Source organism: Lynx rufus, unplaced genomic scaffold (assembly GCF_022079265.1).
Source record: "Lynx rufus isolate CCGP_SWC_20201006 ecotype Redwood Valley unplaced genomic scaffold, mLynRuf1.p SCAF_36, whole genome shotgun sequence".
Taxonomy (NCBI): domain Eukaryota; kingdom Metazoa; phylum Chordata; class Mammalia; order Carnivora; family Felidae; genus Lynx; species Lynx rufus.
In genome coordinates this window covers 2,388,176-2,411,394 of record NW_025814852.1, presented here as the reverse complement: position 1 = coordinate 2,411,394, position 23,219 = coordinate 2,388,176, and the positions used below count along the sequence as shown (strand labels likewise).

The following is a 23,219-nucleotide window of genomic DNA, read 5'->3' as shown; positions in this document are numbered from 1 at the left end:
CGGGTGAGGGCGGGGTCAGGACTGCGCAGCCCACGCGCGCGCGGGGCCCGAGCGCCCGGCCGCGCAGGCGCTCACCTCCGACCACTCGGACATCTCCCACTGGGGCCCGCAGGCCGGGTTGCGGCACGTCTTGCGCTCCTCGGGCCGCACGGCCTCGGCCGCCTCGCACAGGTCGCTGTACACGGAGCTGTCGAAGCCGGGGGACAGCATCTTCCAGCAGCGCACGATGCGGAACTGGTAGCCCTCGCCGCAGGTGCGGGAGCACTCGCTCCAGCTGCTGGTCTCCCACCTGCCTCGGGAGGGGCCGGCTTTCAGAGACCCCCACCTTCCTTCCGGGACCCCATGCAACCCCGCGCCCGACCCCGAGAATGCACGTCTTCACCCATGTCCAAAATCACGCGGGGCCGAGCCAGCCAGGGAGCTGGTGAGGCCCCCTGGGGGGGAAGCTGCTGTCTAGGTGACCCTGAGCGCCCCCCCCCCCACCGGGAGACACCTGAGGAGCGGCGCCGATACCCTGCTGGTGCCCCGAGTGTGTGCTTGGCCCGCCTGCCTAGGAACCCGTGTGGCCTCCACCTGCTCCCACCTCCAGGCGGGACACCTGGCTTTCCCGTCACTTCAAGAGCCACGTCCTGGCCTTGCTCCCTTGCCCATGCTGTTCCTTCCTCCCAAAGTGCCCCCCTCCTTCCTTCTCCTACTTTGGGATCATGCCTCAGCGTCCCAGAGCCTGTGCTGTACCCCCCCCCCCCCCACACACACACACAAAGGGGACTCCCAGGGGAAGGACAGGCCCCGAGAACCACACAACCAGCTTCTCAGAAGGGAGCAAACGTGCAGGGAGCCAGAAAAGCAGAACTGTGTAGCCTCCTCCTCCCCACCTGCCCCCCCAGTCCGGGGACCCTGCGTCAGCTCCCGCCGTGGTCATGACTTGGAAAAGGACACGCTCAGGGCTCAGTTTCTGTCAGTTTCTGACTGTTTGCGAAGCGGGACGTGAGGCCTGGGTGGGGGCTAGAAAGACAGGGCCTCCTCCCCCCACAGCCCAGGGACAGCCAGGCGGCTTGGAATTTCGGGAATAATCATTTTGGTTTATAAAACTGTGTGCCTGGGGGCGGGGGCCAATGATGAGCGATGCACAGAGTGGCTCCAGGACCTACAGTGGGAGACATTGGCTGAAATTCGGCAGCCACGTGTGGCCCGTGGCAGAGAGCCTGGCAGGCACCCCCACCCCACAGGTCCTGAGGCCCTGCCCACCACAGCGCCCACTGAACTGGGCAGAGTCGAAGCAGAGCCCCGGCTGCCCCCGCAGTGCCCGGGGCGCTGGGTGGCAGGTACCTGGGCTGGCACTCCCTCCCCGCGCAGAACTCCTGGACGGGCTCAGGACGGGTCAGAGCGTCGCAGTAGCTGTCATCCACCTCGATGCCATCATAGCGAACGCACATGGCGTAGGTCGACATGACTCCTGGTTCAGGACAAGGGAAGAGCCTGTGAGTCCCAAGCGAACCCCTTGGGGACCAGCGGACGGGCCATGTGACCACGGGCAAGGCAGCTACCTCTCAGAGCTTCCTGGTTTAAATTGAGGATAACGACAGTAACCAGCTTACCGAACAGTGGCAGAGCCCAGTGAGGACACCTTTGTGGATCTGAACTCCCTCCCTGCCCACGTCTCAGGGTCTGACTTCTCTCTGCACCCCCACCTCCACACCCACCCCTATGGGTAAATAGGAGGGTGGGTGGGTGGGTGGAGAGTTTGGTGGGTAGATGGAAAGATGGATAGGTGGGTGGGTGGATGGGTGCATGGATGGGCAGGTTGTGGGTGGATGGTTATGGATGGATGGATGGATGGATGGATGGATGGATGGATGGGTGGATGGATGGAGAGTTTGGTGGGTAGATGGAAAGATGGATAGGTGGGTGGGTGGATGGGTGCATGGATGGGCAGGTTGTGGGTGGATGGTTATGGATGGATGGATGGATGGATGGATGGATGGATGGGTGGATGGATGGAGAGTTTGGTGGGTAGATGGAAAGATGGATAGGTGGGTGGGTGGATGGGTGCATGGATGGGCAGGTTGTGGGTGGATGGTTAAATGGATGGATGGATGAGTGGATGCATATGGATGATGGGTAGATGGGTGGGCAGGTTATGGGTGGATGGTTATGGATGGATGGGTGGATGGATGGGTGGATGGATGGAGAGTTTGGTGGGTAGATGGAAACATGGATAGATGGGTGGGTGGGTGGGTGGGTGGACGGATGGATATGTTTGAAAACTAACCATTCGAGCCCTTGCCAGCATCCCCAGATGTTATATTAGATCTTCAGACCCTCCCTGCTCTCCTGTGCATGTCTCAGTTCTTATCCAACTCTCTCAAACTTTCTTTAATCACCACTCTGTGTGTTTATCTTCCTTGCCTCCCAGGTACTCTATAAATCCCATCAGGGGGATGATGTGTAAAGGGCCAGCCCTCACCCGATGTTGTTAATTCCTTGACCCCACTCCCATCTTCTACGCCTCTGGTCTTTCTACGCATGTCACTGCACCCCTGCACCCCTGCACCTGGCACTGTGTTGGCACATGGCCAAGTCCACTGAACAGTGGGTGGGTCCCTGCCAAGGAGGCAGGACGACTCAGGGAGACTTGTTAGCATCAGTGAAGGCCCACGTGGGGTTCGGGTTTGTTGTTGCTGATGTGTGTGTGAGTGTGTGTGTGTGTGTGTGTGCGTGCGGGGGGGAGGTACCCAGCCTCCCTGGATGATGGAGATAATGGAACTCTCTTCAACGGGCTGCCAGTGCTCCAGGAGGAAATCAATATCCCCATTGACGGAGAGCCCCAGCCACCTCACTCTCCCTTTCTGGCGGCGTGTGTCTGTAAGCTCCCACCTCCCCAAGTCCCAGCCGGGATGGAACGGAACCACGTGGGAAGCAGCCCTACGTGGGGATTTTTTTCTTCTTTCCATAAAGGACTCCTCCGTGCCAGCACTGGGCTGTGTCGTCTTTAGCCCTCTCTGAGGGGAGGCTGCCTTCCTGGCCAGGTCTGCTTGGAATGTTCCAGGCCTCAAGAGACACCAGCTCTCGGGCCCAGGGAGGTCCAGGGCTGGGGACTCACAGACCCTCGCCAAATGCCCGACTGTCCATTCAGTCCTCACCGTTGAGTGGAAACACGGCAGGTCCTGATCAAAAGAGACTGGGGTTCAAGACCCAGCTCAGTCTCTCCCTCGTCAAGGCGGGGTCACGTGAACACTATCAGAGTCTCCAGGCCTCGGCTCGGTCATCCTCAAGTTGGGAACCTCCCCGAGATGCTGGGAGAGTCAAGGTAGCAATCTTCTTCATGACATCAGTCTCGGACACAGTGCTTTTGAAACCTTATACACGAGGCCTTCCCTTTAAGGAAAAGCGAGCAAGGGGGCGCCTGGCGGGGGAGGGGGGGCTCAGTCGGTCAAGCGTCCGACTCTGACTCAGGTCATGATCTCATAGCTTATGAGTTCAAGCCCCGCGTCGGACTCTGTGCTATCAGCTCCGAGCCTGGGGCCTGCTTCGAATTCTGTGTCTGCCTCTCCCCTGCTCGCGCTCTGTCTCTGTCTCTCTCTCAAATAGAAATAAACATTAATTTAAAACAACAACAACAACGAGCAGGGCACCCCAGTGCACAAAACACAGATCGGCGTGTTGCACCAGCAGAGGACGAGGCTCAGGGTCCGCCGGCCCCGCCCCCCCCCCCAGCCCACCCCCCAGAAGTGCCAAGGGACGGTCTGAAACCACAGCTGGGCTCAAGCTCAGGCTAAGAGTCCACATTCACCTGTATTTCTGCCGCCCCAAAGAGCATTTTGAAAGAAAGGGACTCTGTAACGGAGCTGGCTCGAGAGGCAGGAGATCTCGCAGCCAAGCACAGGGTGCCCAGGGACCCCTGCTGGGTGCAGAGGACACTCAAGGACGTCAGCACAGACAGCACGAGCCCCAGCAGGTTTGTAACCTCACCACCACCCCGTCTGGCCTCGGCACTCCTCCGCCAAATGGGATTTTGAGAGTAGTTGCCACAGTCAGGAGCTTTGACTCCGACAGAGCCTACGGGAGGTGGTGGCAGGGGGCCATTCGGCAGGGACCCGACTCCACCTTTTTGGCCGGGTGCCACCGGACCCGGCTCGGTGCCTTGGCGGCGATGGGGAGCTCACCCTCTATGGGGGCCGTTCACTCCACTCCTGGACAGCCTCCTCTAAAGCAGAGCTTTTTCCATAGCAGAGCCCAAATCTGTCTTTCCCACTGCCTTCCTTCTCTCACCCTACTGTGCCCCTTGGGCCACGTGAGACAAATTCAGCCTGCCCCCCCCCCGGCCTGGTCACTCTGTAGGTGACAAGGAGTGGTGTCGTGCCCTCCCTGGGGACTGTCTCCCCCCCCCCCACCCCGGGGCCAGGCATCAGCCCCTCACCCCCATCTCAGGCGATGTCACCTCCCCAGGCGGCCCTATGTCCGGGAGGGAAAGGAGATGCTCCCAGGCTGTGCTCCGTGACAATTCCGGCTCTCGCTGGGTCCCCGGAGGCTGTGCGGCTCTCAGTCAGAACCGGTCCGTGCCCTGCTGACAGCCTCCGGCAAGGCAGACTCCCCCAGCGCCCCACCGTGCCCAGCCCTGGGAGGGGGCTCCCGCGGCTCACTCTCAAGACCAGCGGCCTGGCACCTGCGCTTTGGCCGCGACAGCTCACTTCTCCTCTCCCTCCTATCCTCACGACCGCCGTGGCGGAGGGGCCCGTCCCATCTTACGGGTAGGAAAGCGAGGCTCAGACAGACCAAGCAACCTGCCGAGCGCACGTGGCACGGTGGGCCAGGTGGTGCCACTCCCGCGCTCACCGCACAGCCAGCAAAGCTGGCCTCGTGCCCTCCAAACTCTGCGTGCCCCGAACCCTGCTCAGGAGGGTCTTCAATAGCAGGGGGGGCCCCGGCTCCCTAACCGACAGCGAGTTCCGGGGTGAGCAGGACGTAAGGACCCGGGGTCCGTTCTGAGCCCTGCAGGGCGGGCTCCCCAGCCGCTCCCTCGGGCATCTCCTCGGGTGCCGAGCAGGACTGCAGGAGGCGCGATCAAGCCCAGACTCCCGGCTGCCCAGGGTCCGCCAGGGGCTCGCCTCATCCTGCTCACTGGCCAGGGACGGCAGGGGCCAGTTTGGAGGGGGCAGGGGGAGGGTAGGGGGCATCATGCCGTTTCAGGGGCAGCCCCAGGTGCCGACCAAACCCGAACAAGCTGCTCCGGGCACGGGCAAGGTGGCACTCGGGGTCTCCCCACAACCTTTGCCACAGGGGCTGGTCCAGGGTCTGACATCTGAGCTTGCAGCCGGCCCCAGCGGAGGGAACCCAGGTCCCCGGCGGCTGCGGCCAGCATCCGAAGGTGTGGGTGGCCAGCCCCGTGAGCAGACAAACGTGGGTTCCAATCCCAGCTCGGCACCTACTGACCACTAACCACGTGTGTCTGTCTCTCTGTCTGGGCACCACCGGGGGAGGGGTCTCTGTTCCCCTCTACGTGCCCAGGTCCTAGACCAGGTCCTAGCATCTGTTCCACTCCTTCGTGGGTCTATTTCCCTTCCTAGGTTGCTGTAAACAAAAGCAAAATCCTCCCCGCTTGAGACGTCGTAGTTTTAACCAAAGGGACGTTCGCTCTCACAAGATACCATACAAAGAACAGTGGATGGGGGGGGGGGGTGGCGGCACCCGCACCCCCCGCCCCGGGGTCCTTCCCACAGTCCACACGCCGTGAGCATGAGGACACCAACCCCTGTGACCTCATGCCACCTCCCGGATCAGGAAACTACTAGACAAGCTCCCCGTGGGCAGTTCGGGGCCCCCGGCGAGTGCGCGGGCCCCGCAGCGCCAGGCCCGCTGCGGAGGGGACGCTGAGCAGGTGGTTCCCGCCAGCAGCCGAGACTGGTACCTGTGGTGCAGGTGGCACTGCAGGGCTCGTGGGACGAGAGCTTCCACCGGTACATGTCCGCTGGGCTCACGCCTTGTTTGCGCGCCTTGGGCCTGGTCCTGGAAGGGAGAAGCGGAGAAGGGCACGGGCGCTCACCGAGGGCTGCGGGCACGGGCTCTTGGGGAACAGCGCGCCTGCCCCGGCCCCGGGGGGAGTCCCCACCATCAGGGTCAGCCCGCCCACTGTCTAGAGCAGAGGACGGGAGGGGGCATCGCGGGGAGGCACGCTTTAGGACAGAACGGACGTTTGCCTTTCTCCCGCCTGGACGGGCGAGAGTCCGAGGCGGGCACTGGTGCTGCTGAAGGTCCTTCCGGGTGGGGGGTGAGCTCGGGGCCCCCCAGCATTGCCTCTGCGCCCTGCACGCATGCACGCCGCCTCCCAGGGCCGCCTGCTAGCGCGGGCAGGCGACTCCTTCTCTCTGCTCCCCCAGGAGGGACCGCAGACGGCACCTTCTATGCCGAGAACCTGCCAGGACTCCCCTTGAGGCCCCCCTCAGCCCGACTCTGCTTGAACGGGGACACTGGCCATTCAGCCTCCAAGTGTCAAAACAGAAAAGCTCAGCGGCGGACAGGGGAGTGGTTGGTCCCCTCCAGACGCCTCTGCCCAGGTCTGTGATGGCTGCCGGTGCGGGGAAGGCGAGCTGGGCCCGTGCCAGCAACCAGCTATGATTCTTGGCCGGAGCGCGGGCGGCTGAAGCCAACTATTGTTAGGACCGTTTGCTTCTTTGAACCAGTTGGTGTGCTGGGGCCCAGCCTCAGTATCCAACATGCAGGCTGGGTTTGGACTCAGCAGGGGAGGAGGGAAGGGGTCCTCCCAGATCCCCAGCCTCTGGTCTGAGATGCAGCCCCTCCCCCCACAACCCGAAGCCCTGCGACCTGCAGACGGGGACGTGGGGCGATGGCCTGGCTGACGGGACACCATTCGAGGCCCCGGCGTCCCTCTTGCACCGGGCGCCGCCCCAGTGCCCGGCGAGGGGCCGGCTGGAGACCACCGGAGCTGACGCCCTTTCACAAGGCTTCCCCGTGGGCTCGTGCGCACGGGTCCCTCTCCGGGGACCTTGTGCCACCTCGGTGGTCGGGCTTAATGAATGCTGCAGGGCATCCATTCCGAAGGGCCTTCCAGTCGATTCTGCGATCCAGACATTGGTTTGGATCCCACTGGGAGCTCGCTCTGCGTCTGGGCTTCACAAGTGGACGAGCTCGGAGCTTTACTTCTGTAGGAACGTTTGTTGCCCCGAAGGTGCAACTTGCTCTAAACCAGGAAATGATCCGCCCACAGCCTTAAGTACTGAGTCTACTGATGTGGCTATACAACCCAGGGAGCCGGAGAGTTGGGAGGGGCGGAGGAGGAGAAAGCAGGGGGCGGAGGGAGCAGGCCATGAGCTGGTGGCCGGTTTCAGGGCCACTCACAGCTGCTGAGCCCCTCACCTGCTGGCTTCTCAACCAGGAGACAGCCCTTCCCTTTCACAGATTTCTGGGGGGAGGGGAAGGTCCCCCTCCCACCTCCTGAAGAAGGAGAAAAAAAATCTTAAATGCGCTTTCCCCACCCACTCAAGACCTTGTCATCTCAGAGCAAAGGACCCGTAGAAACCCCCAGGGAGCACCCAGCTCCCCTGAGCAAGCCCTCCCAGAAGCCTGATTCAGAAAACACGACTCTTGCTGGTTGGGTCCCCTACCCCCGCCGCCCTTTCCACGACGAGGACCACGGCTGTCAATTCTCCCCAAGAACAAACAGAGATGAGAAGGTCCCGGCCAGGCCCCACCGCCCCACCCACGGGGGAACTGCAGTAATTACACGCTCCTCAGCCAGCAGGCCGCGTGACTCATCCTGGACTCGGGAGAGAGCGGCCTGGTTCAAAATAACCCTCCGGGTTTTAAGCACAAAAGGTATTTCTAGAGGGGCTGCCCACACATCACTCTTACACGGGCACACGTCAGGCGCAGCAAAGCCCCTCCTGAAAAACCCTGCTCGTGTTTGCACAACAACGGAACGCCTAACCGTTCTGTGCTTGCAAGTGGCCAGCCCCCCAGGAGAGAAACACCCACAGAGTCGCCCGAACCACCAGCCCCTCGCCCGCCTCCTTGTGGAAGGAAGAGAGCGCCCCTGTGCGCCACACTCAGGGCTCCAGGCCCAGACGACGCGGGCCGGGGAGTCCCTGCCAGGACGGCTCCCAGGGCCCCGGAGAGAGACCCTGCGTCTCTGTGTCTCGCACGCTGGCTCCCAACGTCTGCTTCTGGTGACCGGGGGGCCTCCCTTGATTGTTTGAGGCTGTTCTGAGATGAAAATAACCTTTCCTTTCTGAGCTGCCCCTTTGATTTCGGCCTCTGTCGAGCAGACGCGACTTCCTGTGTTTGGACAACGCGCCGCGCGCGGTGGCTATTTTGGCCTGGTGGTTTCCCCGCGGCCTCCCTCGGCCCTTTATCTCAAAAGACCATCTTTGGTCTCAGCTCTCCAGCATCCTTTGATGGCAGCCGGCTGGAGGCGCCGCCCCGTCACCGCGTCGGGACGACCCAGCGTATCGATTTCTGCAGTGGGCCCCAGCGGGGCTGAGGAGTGGGCTTCGATTCAGCCGGGGTGGGGCAGGAGGGAGTCTTGGAACTGTGGCCTGAGGACCCGAAGGTCGTGCCTGATCTGGCCCGGGGGTCCTCGGCTGCCCGGCTGGCGGGCCCTCACTCAGGGACGCGGACGGGGAGTCAGAGACGTGTCTGAGTCACCGGGGAAGTGCAGGGCACAGTCGGGACGGCGCCCCGGGTCTCCCGAGCTCTCTGCAGGCCGCAGGCTGCGTTAGAGCAGCAGGGCCTCTGTGTCACCCCCACAGACCCCTTGAGAGGGGGACTCTGAGTGTCACACCTGCCAGCCGACTTTCTTCAGCCCCTGGGAGGCCCGGCCCCGCCCTGGAGGCTCACTGCACTACTGGGGTTTCCATTGTCGTGTCCTCCCCGGTGCCTCCGCGTGGGATAGACTGCAACCCTCTGGGCACAGCCCGGGAGCTGAAAGCAGCCCAGGTTGGTTAGACGCGGGAACCGGGCTGGGAGCCTCAGTCACCGGCCAGGCCCCGCCGGCAAGTGCTGGCACACTGTGAACCCTGGCCCCCGTGCCCACGAACCCCGCTCTCGGACTCAGACCTGCGCCTCGTAGCGAAGCCTGTCACCCCTCTCAGCCGCTGGGTCCCACGTGCCCCCCAGACCCACACCCTGCAGACTTTCGGGCCCCTGGTCAGGTGAGCAGACCGCCCTGGGGGGAGAAGAGCGGCCACAGAAGCTTCCAGAGCTTTACTCCGTCCAAATTTGCGAACAAGAATTCCACCCAGAGCCTGTCAAAGGTAACCAGATGTGCCCCGTGAGCCCGATGCCCGGCTGTCCCTGCAGCTGGGGGGGGAGGGGGCCTCAGAAAAGAGCCTGAGAAAAGGGGCGGGCACTTTCATGGGCTGTGGGGGGCCCACCTCGCTGCTCTCGTCCCCTGGGCGAGGGTGAGAGGATCACCCCGACCACATCACCTTATGAGTGGACCCCCAGGGTCCCAAGGACACCCACCTCTGCATCCTCAGCCCTGGCCAGGGTTCCATTCGTGTTGGTGTCTAAAGTCAAGGGGTTTGGGTTGGTCTTCAGAAAACAAAAGCAAACCCACTGAGTCCTTCCCTCCTCCGGCCCCCACCCACCTCGGGTGGCTGCTGAGCCCGGCTCGCTCTACTTGAAGGAGGCTCACTGCCCCCTGAGCCTCTGGGGAACGGTGCAGGGACACTCCAGGGCGGCCATGATCAGCCTAAGGGACCTGTCACCAGGGACTGTCTCCTGGTAGGGGTGGTGGCAGGACTGGGGCCACCCTGCTCCCAACCGCTAACCCAGGGTCAGACATGACCGTCCAGATGTCCCCAGGGAACTGCCTAGGCGTCCCCAACTGTTATTGTCCAGCTGACCCCGGGTGTAACTGTCCAGGCGCCCCCAGCTATCATTGTCCAGGTGTCCCCAGCTGTAACTGTCCAGCTGTCCCAGGTGTAGCTGCCCAGGCATCCCCGGCTGTAACTGTCCGCGCGTCCCCAGCTATCATTGTCCAGGTGTGGCTGACAAGGTGTCCCCAGGTGTGACTGTCCAGGCATCCCCAGGTGCATCCCAGGCTCTGGGGGCCTGGCCCAGGTAGACAGACTCTCACTGGACCCGTCCTAGAGGCAGCACCAGCCCCCGAAGCAGAAGGCCTCATTCCCAGTGCCTGGCTCCGGGGTCTGGCCCCTGGCTGAGGACCCCACGGGACCCCTCCCCATCTCCTCTCGGGCTGCAGCGAAGGTTGGTGCCGAGCCACTCCCCATTCCGGGAGCTGCCCAACGGCCACGTGTGCGACGACCGTCCAGACGGAGAAGCCAGGCCTTCGGGCTCCGTGACCCTCTCTGAGTCCCCGTAACTGCCCTGACGCTAAGGGCGGTTGTGACGGGTGTTCCCGTGCTTACGGGTGCCTAGCCCGAGCTTGGCCCACAGGGAGCACTCACAATTGTCGGCCTCCCCCTCCCCCGGAAGCGGCGTCACGGCCGCACGTGGGCACTCAGCACCGCTGTAACCCGTGGGCCAAAGTTGCGGGAAAGACTCGCTACAACCCAGGCCTCTGCCCTGCTCGGATCCAGGGGTCGGGGAGCCCGGCCACGAGTGACTGTCTCCCGTTTGCCCCCGGGGTCTGGCCTCCCCGACAGCGGAGCAAGGACCTACCTGGCCTTGTGGGTCCTGTTCCCGGCCACGGCGGGGAGGCTGGCACTGGCGTTGGGGAACGGGGCCTCGGAGGAGGTGTTAGTCACTCTGTCACTGCTCAGCTCCAGGTAGGACGCATTGAGCAGGTAAGCGCCGGGTCCCTCGCTGTCCTCGTAGTCCACGTAGAGGCTGTCAGCCGGGGAGCTCCTCGGGGCGCCCTGCACAAAGATGCTGTTGCCAGTGTCATTGAAGGGGAGCTCCCTGGAGTCGGAGCCGGTGCCCAGGAGCCGGTCGGAGATGGCATTGGCAGAGAGGAGCTGCTGAGAGGGGAGATGCGCGTCCACCTCTGGGTCATCCTTGTCCCCCGCGAGAGCCGTCCCGGTGGCATTGCCGTCTACGAGGGAGACAGGTGGCTCACTCTCAAGTGCTCCCTTGTGTGGGCGCAAGGGCCGCCCGTGGGGGCGGGGTGGGGGGGCCAGTGGGGCTCGCAGCAAACACCTGAACCGAGAGGCTCCCGGAGGCGGTGAGAGCACACAGATCGCCAAGCGGAGGCGTGCGAGCCGGCCCGCACAGCCTCTCGTAGGGGAACCTGCAGTGGATGAAACAGGGTCCCCCTCGGGGCGCCCGGGGGGCTCTGGCGGTTAAGCGTCGACTCTTGGTTTCGGCTCAGGTCATGAGCTCACGGTTTGTGAGTTTGAGCCCCGTGTCGGGCTCTGTGCCGACGGCGTGGAGCCTGCTTGGGATTCTCTCTCCCTCTCTCTCTGCCCCTCCCCTGCTCGCTCTCTATCCTCCCCCCCACAATATATAAATAAATTGGGTCCTCCTCACAGTTCGCACCTGCCCTGAACCTCAGAACGTGAGCTTATTTGAAACGGGACCCTCACAAAAGTGGCTGAGGCGGTAGACACGGGTCGTCACGGATCTCGGGTGGGCCCTGTTTCCAGTGGCCGCTGTCCTTAGAAGAAGAGAAGACACACACGCACAGAGAAGGCGTGTGACCACGGAGGCAGAGGCCGGAGGGGCACGGCCCTGAGCGCAGGAGCGCCTGAGGCCTGCAGAAGCGGGGAGAGGCGAGAAGGACCGCCCCCACCTCCTGGAGCCTCCAGAGCGAGTGTCGGACCTGCTGACACCTTGGTTTTGGACTTCTGGCCTCCAGAACTGGGAGAGAATGAATTTCTACTTGTCGTGAGCCCCCCGGTTTGGGGTGATTTGTTACAGCTGTCCTGGGGGATTTATACAACCTCGAAAATGTCTTCTACTAGAAGGTTCTCAGGGTCTCAAAAACTGGAGTGCCGGCCCAGGCAGTCCTGGTGACCGGTGCACGGCCCTCAGGAACACGTCCAAACTGCAGGTATGGATCTCGGGGACCCCGATGCACACTTGCATCTCGGGGACCCTGACGCACCCCTGCATCTCGGGCACCCTGACGCACCCCTGTATCTCAGGGACGCTGATGCACCCCTGCATCTTGGGGACGCTGACGCACCCCTGCATCTCGGGGAGGCCGACACACCCCTACATCTCGGGGACCCTGACACACCCCTGCATCTCGGGGACGCTGATGCACCCCTACATCTCGGGGACCCTGACGCACCCCTGCATCTTGGGGACACTGATGCACCTCTGCATCTTGGGGATGCTGACGCACCCGTGCATCTCGGGGATGCTGACACACCCCTACATCTCGGGGACCCTGACGCACCCCTGTATCTCAGGGACACTGATGCACCCCTGCATCTTGGGTATGCTGACGCACCCCTGCATCTCAGGGATCCTGATGCACCCCTGCATCTCGGGGACCCTGACACACCCCTGCATCTCGGGGACCCTGATGCACCCCTGCGTCTCTGGGGACCCTCACGCACCCCTGCATCTCGGGGACCCTCATGCACCCCTGCGTCTCTGGGGACCCTGACACACCCCTGCATCTTGGGGACCCTCACACACCCCTGTATCTCTGGGGACCCTCACGCACCCCTGCAACTCGGGGACCCTCACGAATCCCTACATCTCCGGCCACACCTCCTGCTGCCTCCCTGAAATCTGCCTGCCAGGCTGTCGGCCCTGAGCGGCTCTCTCTCACCCCACCCTCTCCCACAGCCTCACCCAGCTACTCCTCACTGGTTCCCAAACCCTCAGGTCAGGGGCCACGCTCTCTGAGAACTCAGGGTCCGCCCGTGCCCCCTCACTGGCCGGTCGTCCCCTTCCAGAGCTCTTGCCACACTGTGGCGTGCCGTCTGCCTCTACCAAATGAGCAAGCACACGGGCTCTGAGGACAGACTGTCCCGGGTCTGACCCGCAGCTCAACTGTGGATGTGGGAAAGCCCAGCCTCCACCTAAGCCTCAGCCCCCCCCCCACCTCTGTCAAGTGGGGACACCCGTATCCCCCTGGAGGAACGGATGGAAAGCAGGGCATGTGCGAAGGGGCCCGTGCCGTGCCTGTCCCAGGAGAGCCGCGAGTAGGAGCCTCTCATCGGCCTCGTCTGCCGGCCGCGGGGGCCCAAAGACCCTCTGCCCAAGGCCCCCTCCCTGGGAAGCCCCTGCCTGATCCCGGCCCTCCTGGTTACCTCGGAAGCCCTTGCCTCTGGGGGGTCCCTCGCAGGCCCTGCCGCTGGCCTGCTCGCACACCTCGTTGGTCTCCCGGCCCTTGCTCAGACCCAGCTCGATCCCCGGGCCCAGGTGGCCAAACAGCCGGTTGTCCAGGCCCAGCCGCTCCGAGGAGGCCTGGCCGTAGAAAGAGCTGTTGTGCCGCAGGAAGCCCAGGAGCGCGGCCCCGTCCAGCTCCTGGCTCTCCGCGCTCTCCGAGGCGGGCTCTGAGAAGCTGTAGTAGACGGGCTGTGTGCGGTGGGCGTGCGGCGGCTGCAGCAGCGTGTACTCGAAGGTGATGGAGGGGCTCCTGCCGTTCTGGTTCCACACCTGGGGAGGAGGAGAAGCGGGACTTCACCCCTTCCGCACAAGCCGGGAGCGGCTCGGGGCTCGTGGGCCACGAGCCCCCAGAGGAGAGCTGCACTCGGGTCCCGGGCCACCAGAAGCAGCCCCGGCTGCGGCCCACAGCCAAGCCCTTCCCAGGGACGCGCCCTCGACTGAAGGACGGTGCCCCTGCCCGCGCTGTGCTGCTCCCCAAGGGCAGCCGGCCTCCAGAGCCCCGCGAACAGGGGCGCATGCCCAGGGCGGGGCAGAGAGAGCTGTCCACTCGAGGCGCAGGCCGGGAAGGGTGCCCCGAGCACACAGGATGCTCTAAGTGATAAAGCCGACTAAAACCCCATCTGCACTTTATTCCCACCCCGGGTGTAGCTCTGAGAGAAAGTGCCAGTGCACCCCCCAGGGTGGTTCCTGGAAGCTTAGAGAAAGTGAGGCCAGCACTAAGTGGAGAATAAAGGCAGAGCAGGTAGTGGGAGCGTGGGAGCGGAGGGAAAGGCTGGAAAATTCGCCAGGTGACCATTTCCTGCAGGAGCCCCCTGCAGGACATCCTGTTCACCGGCGTGAAAAGAAATTGGCCAGCGAGAAGGCACTGACTTCATTTCGAGGGACACCGTTGAGTGACCGCAGCCCAGGGCAGATGCCAGGACATGCTGTGATAGAACCAGACTCCCCACGATCATCAGAATAAGGGAGGCCGACGTGGTGGCCGGGAGCCCTGACCCACAGAGACGTCTGCACACGGCGGATGGGACGAAGGACTCCCGGACAAATAAGTGGGACCAGAAAAGGGGCTTCTCAACATGTAAGATCAAAACGTATCAGGGGCGCCTGGGTGGCGCAGTCGGTTAAGCGTCCGACTTCAGCCAGGTCACGATCTCGCGGTCCGTGAGTTCGAGCCCCGCGTCGGGCTCTGGGCTGATGGCTCGGAGCCTGGAGCCTGCTTCTGATTCTGTGTCTCCCTCTCTCTCTGCCCCTCCCCCGTTCATGCTCTGTCTCTCTCTGTCCCAAAAAATAAATAAATAAACGTTGAAAAAAAAAATTTAAAAAAATAAAAAAAAACGTATCAAGGGTGGATATTCAGGGGGCGGAGGACAGGTGCCCCAGAAAAGTCACAGCCCTATCCCATTTCCTGGGCCAGCGTTTGGACCCAGAATCCACTGAATGATGGAACGGCCAGGTCCCCAGGACAAAGGACCCCCCGCAAGCGTATATGGTAATGATTCTCCCAGTTCTTCCCCCAAAGAGCCTACAGCCGTTGACTTGGTTAACTGTTTGCTGGAGAAACGGACAGACATTTGGGAACCAGGGTCCAAGTTGTCATTGTTTATCAGGGACCCAAAGCATCATCATCGCCCCCTGTTAGCGTGAGAGCTTGCGGGTGACAAACAAGTGTGGCCCAGGTCTGGCTCACAGTGCGCCCAGCGTGGCTCACCTTGGGTCCAAGGCTTACCCAGTTCCCAAGTCCATTGCTGGTAGTCGGCTCCTTAGCCTGTAGGGTATGCGCTACCATCGCGGGGAAAGCTCAGCGGAAGCCCGTGACCCCAACCCCTGACCCCCATGCCCATCCAAGAGAGTAAATCCAAAACAGAATTGCATCCTGGGGAAACTACAGAGATCAGAGCCACTCCTAATGTTGCCGGAGGATGCCAGGTGGTGGTCCCCATGTGCCCCGCTTCACTCAACGGTTTGGCGCCCGTGAAAACAAGACCGATCCGGGAGGATGACGGGGAGCCCTAGATGCAGCTCCCGGAGCAGATTAACATGACCTCAAGTCGATCACCTGTGGCCACCAACGTGGCAAACACCTTCTTTTCCACCCCCGTGGGGAGGAGGAAGTGGTGTTCGTTCACCTGGAACGGACAAGAGTATACACGTGCGGGTTTGTACCCGGGGCCGTGCTAACTGCCCCATTCCTCGACGTCATACGGTACAGGGGGGTCTGGACCGTTCTACAGAACATCACACGGGTCCTCTACGTTGGTGACATCATGTCTACCAGGCCAGCTGAACAGGAAGTGATGCGGGAGGCCTTGGAAAGCCTACGGATTCCAGAAGATCTTACACTGAACCCTGTGGAGACCCAGTGCCCCACCCCCATCGGCGAACGCTTCAGGGTCAGTGGCCTAAGGGCATGCCAGGACGTGCCCTTGAAAGCAGAGGGCAGAGGAAGAATTCTGGACATAGCACGGCACATATCCAGAAACGTGGATCCAATCCACATACTGGGTAAAAGCTGCCAGCTTTCAGTGGGGGTGCTGAGGAGAAGGGGCTCTACAGTCGGTCCAGGCTGCGGGATAAACAGCCTGCCACTTGGGCCATAACACCCAGCTGGTTCTACAGCAGCGGGGAAAGATGTCACACGAGGTTTCTGGCAAGCCTTGACAGGAAGAGGATCACGTAGTCCTCCAGCGTTCTGGAGCAAAGCCATGCCACCCACGACAAATATCACATCATTTCGAAAAGAGCTTGTGGGGCGCCTGGGTGGCGCAGTCGGTTAAGCGTCCGACTTCAGCCAGGTCACGATCTCGCGGTCCGGGAGTTCGAGCCCCGCGTCGGGCTCTGGGCTGATGGCTCGGAGCCTGGAGCCTGTTTCCGATTCTGTGTCTCCCTCTCTCTCTGCCCCTCCCCCGTTCATGCTCTGTCTCTCTCTGTCCCAAAAATGAATAAACGTTGAAAAGAGCTTGTGACGTGCTACCAGGCCCTATAGAGATGGAACCCTTTGACCACGGGACATCGAGTGACTCACGCAGCCAGAGCCGAACTCCACCGAGTGACGCAGCCGGGAGTTACGCAGCCACCCGTCGTAAGATGGAAATGTCCCACCCAGGATTAGGCACCATCAGAGCAGAGGACAAGCCCGCCGGCTCGGCAGGTGACTGAGACTCTCATCACCCAAGGCCCCTGCCCTGACATCTCTCGGCTCACAACGACAGGTGCACGGGGTACCGTTAGGGTGAAGTCTGAGAGGAGAGAAAGGGCCAAACTTGATTCAGAGACGCGTCGGCTTGGTACGGGGCGGGGGAGGGCGGTCTGAGCGGAAAACGGGATCTGTTTCACTGGAGCCCCGTTCAGGGGTGGCTTCAAAAAAAACTGCACTGAGGGAAACTCCTCCCGGGGGGCTCTACGGGGCGCGTGTGGGATCATCTAATCTGTAGGAAAAGCACAGCAGCCCGAGGTGAGAATACACACTGCCTCGTGGGCGGTGCACATGGTTTGGGTGGTGGCTCAGGACCCCGGGTGGAAAGGGCTTTGAGAGGGGGTGAGGAGGTCTGGAGGAGACACGTGGGGATGGGTCCATGCCATAGGCGGAAGATGGGAGTCGCCGTGTCCCTCGTTAATGCGCCCCGGGAGCATCCCCCCATGGGAGGGACACCGGACACCAGGTTATAGGTGAAATGGCCTTGCCAGGTGACACAGGCCAGCCTCTGCCATCAGTCCCCCCACTGTGATGGCACAACAGGTGCATGAAGGGGATAGCCACGGTGGCAAGGATGGGCACCATGCGTGGCCCCAAGGGCAAGGGCGGTCACTCACCAAGCCCCCCAGCACCGACAGAGACTGACATGCGGCACCGTGCCTCGAGGGGCCGTCAGCTCTTTGACGGCCAGCGGGCTACGTTAGACGCCCTTCTGTCCTAGCAGGGAAGTGACCGCGAGGTTGCCGTCCCTGACCACAGCGCCTCCGGCCCCCAAACCCAGGGGCTCCCAGAGCATTTGATCCGCTGAGACAGGATGGCACGTGACACTGCCATCGGACAAAGGGACCCACGTCACAGCAAAGGAGGTGCCTCAGCAGGCACTTGACCGTCAGATGCACAGGCTGCGTCACCCAGACGCTCTGGCCTGATGCGACCGCGCACGCTGAGGCCACGGTGCCACATAGAGAGGGCAGGACCCTGCGAGGATGAGGGGCCGGGGTGCCCTCCACGACGCAGTATACAAGGAATCGCCCCGACACGGTGCTGCGTCCCCACCGGGCAGACAGCGTGGGCCCGGGAAGCACAAAATGGAAGTCGCCTCCGCAATCGTTCCCAGTGACCCAGTGGGCATTTGGGGTTTCTAGTCCCTGCGGCTTAGGGTCTGCAGGTCTACAGGTCCTGATGCAGGGAAACACTTCCACAAACGGGAAGCTGTGACCGCCACCTGCGCCATCTGGCACCCTGTGCGCAGAGAGCAGCGGGAGAGGAGTGGCCGCCCCAGCAGAGGGATTGACCCTGACCACCAAGGCCGTGTCAGGATGCTTCAACCCTAGGGGCAGAGAATATATCTGGTTCCCTGCTGCCCCACTGGGGCTCCTCCTGGTATCGCCCTGCCCGTGGCAACGGGACAAGGACAGGGATGGAAAAGGGCCCCGAAACCGGGAGCCCAGACCCCTCGGGTAGGAGGGACAGGGACACCTGGCCAGGTGAGCCACCTAGACTAGCAGAGGAGACTGCGGAGTGGGTAGCGCAGGAGGCAAGTGATGTGATTGGCTGGCAGCCCCAGGCTAGCTGCCGGTCACCTCGCCAGCCTTCCCGGGGAGGAAGCCAGCCACAATTCTAGAGGAGTCCTTCCTGCCAAGCATTCCACCCAGCAAATGGGTACCAGCGGGCACGGCAGCGAGCCCCCCGGGCCCCACCCTTCAGTGGGCTGCCTGGAGTGTGCTGGGGACAGTTCATAGCGAGCCCTGCCCCCAGGAACGTCCCTCGGCCAAAGAGAGCCGCCTCTCCCGAGGCCACGCCCATCCCCGTGGCTTCCAGCAACTGGGCCACACCTCTCCGCCTCAAGTCCAGGGGACTCGAGGGGCCACTGCGACCCCAGAGCCCCCACTGGGATCAGCTGAGGCTCTGACCACACCGGCAGCAGGGCTCAACATCTCCCTCTGTCCAGGCCTGTCCCCCTCACCCCCCTCACGGCCACCGCTCCTGTCACCACACCCTAAACCCCACCGCTCACAGACCCTTCCTGGGATCCTGGCCTGCAACACGGCTCCTGCGGGCAGGCAGGGAAGCCAGGCAGCCGGCCGGCCGGCCTCAGGGGCAGCTCCACGGGCAGGCGAAGAAATACGTGGCCCCCATTAGATTCTGGGGCCATCCAGGGACGCTCTGCAGCCAGGAAGCAGTGTGGGGAGGTGGCGGGGGGGGGGGGGGGGCACCGCGATTGGAGACCCCTCCGGCAGGGCACTTAGACACACAACCGGCTCCAGCACCAGGCCGACCCGGGCCCCAAGCCCGGCCGCACCGCCAACAGGTCCGTGAGGGCAAGTCCGTAATCTCTGTGTGCCCGGGTTTCTTGTCTACAAAGTGAGGATCTAAACGCCCACCACGGCGGGATCCAGAAATCACGCCAGGTCGGGCGGGTGGGCTCTGGCCCCGCCGTACCCCTCAGCTTCCACGAACACCCGCAGACCTTGAAAAACACCAGAACTGCCCACCTGGGCGTCACCTGTTTCCAGGGACGAGTCCTTGTACATTTCCTCGACGCCGGGCCACCAAGCAACGACACTTGTTTCTAGACGCTAGCCATGGGAACGCTCCCAGGGAGCTGAGCAGAGCAGGTCCAAACTCTCCCGCCCTCTCCTCGCCCCTGTGCTGTGCCCCCAGAAACCGTGAGCATCCGGGGGGTGGGGGTAGCGGGGGGCCACAGGCACTGCCTGGGCCCCCCAGCACTGAGGACCTGGCAGAGAGGCCACAGTGCCGATGCGGCCGGGGCAGGGAAGTACGCGGGGGGTACCAACCCCCAACTATGGAGTGGGGGAGGGGGCCCGCGTCCCCGTCTACTTCCTGTCCTTAGCAACCCCGCAGATTGTGATGACTGCAGTCCACCGGGGCGCTAACGGCCGTGGCAAGTGAATGAATGAATGAGTGAATGAATGAATGGTTACTTGGGTGAGGGCTGAGACAGTGGGTGGCTGGGTGAGCGAGGGGACGGGCAAATGAAGCAACGCATTAATGAGCTGATAGAGGCTAAGGACAGGAATCAAACCCTGAGCGGATGGGTGCACAAGGAGTGACCGAGCACGACCCTCACCACGCCGGGCGGGGACGCTGCCTCGTGCACACACACCCTGGGGCCACGGCACGGCGTTGGCGGCCCGAAGCCCGCGGCTCACGCACCATGACGTTCAGGCCCTGGTTGGTGGGCCCCTGTGCCACTATGTACTCGATGCCGGTCTCGTAGACGTCCATGGGCCGCCGGTATTTGACCACGGTGCCCGCGATGTTGAAGTTCTTGGGGCTGTCCACCTTGAAGTTGCCGTTGAAGAAGTAGAAGCCGGCTTCATCCGCGAGAGCTAAAGGAGCACAGGGCAGAGCCACCTGGTCACATGAGCTGAACGAGCCACAGGGAGGACGGGGCGGCAGGTGGGGGTGGGGGGACAGGGAGTGGCCAGTATCACTCACTCAGGCACCTGTGGCCAGCTCACCCCCGCGACCCTCCCCGAATACCCCGAAGACAGGACACCTCCTCTCGTGGGGGAGTCGGAAGCTCCGACCGTGTCCAGCATGTGGCCCAAGCCAGCGAATGCTAAGGAGAGGTGAGTGCACTTTCCCATCAGGAGGTGGAGGTGGCTGGCCCGGGGCCCATTTGGTGTCTCTGGTCACCTCTAAAGAGGCCAGAGTCTGCGAGGTGAAGAGTAGCATAGACTAAGCGGCCAAGTGGACCAGGAGGTCAGCGCCCGGGGAAGGCGTGCTCTGGACAGCAGGCACTGGCCGGTTCAGGGCAGGGCCATCAGCCCGGCCCTGCTGAGAACTCACTTTGTGACCCTGGGTGAGTAATCCCCGCCCAGCTTCCCACCTTGGGAAGGGAGGGGACCACACATGGGGAGGGGACCTCCATGCCCCTCCAGGGTCCACACTGAGCTTTGTGACCCTGGGTGAGTAATCCCCGCCCAGCTTCCCACCTTGGGAAGGCAGGGGACCACACATGGGGAGGGGACCTCCATGTCCCTCCAGGGTCCACACTGAGCGACACTGCAGCCCTGGCCTGCCTGGCCCAGAACGCTGTCCCACCAGCGCCGGCAGGCCCTTCCAGACCACCCCAAGCTGGCCAGTGCCGTGCCGACACCGGGAGCCATGACATTCTGTGGCCCGTGCTGCCGTGACCAGGCTGACCTTTTACCCCATCAGTCCATTCTCCCAGGCGTGGCTGAGGGCAGCCCCGGGCACATTCTCAGTCACCCTCTCATTGAGACGGGGTGTGGGTGGACACTTGGAACAGAGGACCTCAGAAGGACAGCCACTCCCAGGGCCTGACCCAAGCCTGATGACGCCCAGACAGCAGGAACGTGCGTGCAGCCCTCAGCAGCCCGTCTCCTGCCAACCCCAGAGGCCGGGACGACTCTCCAGAGCTGGGGTGATTTTTCAGGGCAGCTGGCCCTTCCCTGGGGCTGCGGAGGGCTCGCAGGGTGCTCGGGGACTCGGGCCCAGGGGATGGGAGTGAGGAGGCAGGCTCCACACGGTGGGGGACAGCGTGTCTTTCAGAGGGTGTCCTCTGAGCCAGTTCCGGAAGCTGGCCGGAGGGAGGGGAAGAGTTCAGTTTCCAGAGCTCCTGATGCAATCCGAGCAGGGGGGGGCGGGGGGGCCATCCGTTTATTATCAGGCAGACGCAGCAAGCGAGACTCGTCTGCTGGAAAAATACCCTCGACGCAGCGACGTCAGAAAATCCCGTGAGTGAGGGTCCAAGCTGCGCCTCCTGGGGCGCGTGCCGGCCCGGCCTCCAGGTATGTGCATAGGGTTAAATCCCGGCCGGCATCCAAAGCCTGTTTCCTGACAGTAACGACCTTCCTTCCTGCGGCTCTGCCTCTGCTCCGAGGCTGCCCTTGCTGTTTCCACGCGGCTGTTTCAAGAGCCATTTCTCTGCAGCCAGCTCTGAGAACACCGTGTTTCCTGGCCTCGCCACCCTCCCAGCGGGGGACAGAGCCACCGGCCTGGCAGAGGCCTGGCTCCCGAACTCGGGTGGTGGGGCCGGGGGCCTGGAGTGTGCAGAACTGCTGGTGTGGGGGCCGAGAGCCCAGGTTCCACCGCGGGGACCTTTAGCAGAGTCCCCACCCGCGGCGTCCCCCGAGAAGGGCGGGTTTCACCCAGCCGTCCTGGCTCTCCCACGCTGCCCTGAGACACGGGCGAGTGAGCCAGGCGTCGGGACCAGCTTCCCTGCCCGGGGCCCCCCGCCCGCCCCCACCCAGGGCAAGGCCACGTGCAGAGCAGCTAAGTGGTGTCAGCACCCACCCACCTGAGCCAGAAGGGCCTCGGGCTGCGTCCCGGGGGGCACAGACAGGGCAGGCTGTCAGGACAACGCTCCAACTACAGAGGCAGCCTTTCCAGAAACTGCCATCAGCTCGGGGCCTCACTTATGCAAATAAGCCCAGAATCCTCACGTCGTCGAAGGCCCCCGACCTACCAAGGTCCAGCTGCCCCGCAGAGACCATCCAGGGGCGAGAACCTCCACCAGGGAGCCGCCAGGCCCGAGTCTGAGTCTCACTTCTGCTTCGTGCGGCTGAAGGCCTCCAGCCGGGCCACCTCCGTGCTCTGGATCTACCTCAACCTACTCGCCTCCTGAGTCTCATCCTTGTGCCCTGGGGGAGGGGCGGTCAGAGATCCCACCTCCAGCACCTCCAGCTTTGGCCTGGGCCAGGCTCTCCAGGGACAGGAAGTCACTAGGGTTGTCACGTGTGGGGGTGGGGTCAGCTTCCCTATGAGCCCCCCCCCCCCCCCCGACACACACGTCCACACACAGCCAGGTCAAGTTCTGGCTTCTGGGGCCTGACTCTGTCCTGCAGGACGGATCCAGGGTCAAGAATCCACCCATACGTGTGGCCCCACACACACCCACAAGTCCACACGAGGCAGCACCCAGGCCCCGCACGCGTACCTAGGACATCGGCAGACTTCTTCCGCTCCACAATCTGAATGTCTCGGGCACCGGCCGGGATGTGGGTCACCAGAGAGTAACCTGGGGGACATCAGATGACAGTGAGCCGCGGGCCGGCCCCGCTCAGTTGGAAAGTCACCTCCCTCCTGTGCTCTTGGTGGGGGAGGGGTGCTGTCTAAAGGCAGCCCCACCCTCAACAGCTGCACCCGGGCCCAGACACGAGTCCAAGGCCCTGCAGAAACGCACTGTGCCACCCGGGGACGGGCTCGGGTTCACCCAGGTTCCGTGACCCTCTCCTACGAAGGCCCTGCCCCCAGCCCCTCTGGAGGGACACCGTGGGCCACAGGGACCTTAAATCTGCCTGGGGTCAAACAGACTTGGGTCCTACTCTGCCACATGTCACCAAGATGATTCTGAAAAAAGTCACTGGAGCTCTTGGGCCTCAGTCTCCTCATCTGCATACAGGGATGATGGCTCCCACTCTGTGTCATGTGGGAAGATCTCTGCATAGCACAGGGCCTGGCCCCAAGGGCATAGTCACTCTTACTATTTTAAAGGCCCGTGTTGGCCCAGCACCATGTTGATTTAACAGACTTGCTAACACTCAGAGACGCAGGTGGGCAAATACAGCTGAGGGCCGTAGAAGGTGGGGAGGCAGCCGTGGGGACCCCCACGGAGACGCCCAACGGAGGGACTGAGGGTCTAGGGGGGCCGGGGTCTGAGGAAGGGACGGGTGCTGCCAGCACGGCCTAGAGGGTGGTCTGGGGAGGAGACCCCAGAGGAGAGGTTCCGAAAGCCCTAAGATAGAAAAGTCTCCCAGGAGGGAACAGT

General features: G+C 62.9%; 1 protein-coding gene across 1 annotated transcript in view; it reads right to left on the bottom strand.

The window, feature by feature from the left end:
* Positions 1–23,219, bottom strand: part of ADAMTSL2 (ADAMTS like 2) — a 33,749-nt gene that overhangs the window by 5,381 nt on the left and 5,149 nt on the right. The window contains exons 7-13 of the mRNA XM_047093904.1: positions 22,389–22,469; positions 19,637–19,812; positions 13,188–13,536; positions 10,642–11,014; positions 5,909–6,006; positions 1,330–1,456; positions 76–289 (exon numbers count right to left, since the gene is read on the bottom strand). Of these exons, the coding sequence (XP_046949860.1) occupies positions 76–289; positions 1,330–1,456; positions 5,909–6,006; positions 10,642–11,014; positions 13,188–13,536; positions 19,637–19,812; positions 22,389–22,469 (1,418 nt within the window). The remainder of the gene's footprint in view (positions 1–75; positions 290–1,329; positions 1,457–5,908; positions 6,007–10,641; positions 11,015–13,187; positions 13,537–19,636; positions 19,813–22,388; positions 22,470–23,219) is intronic.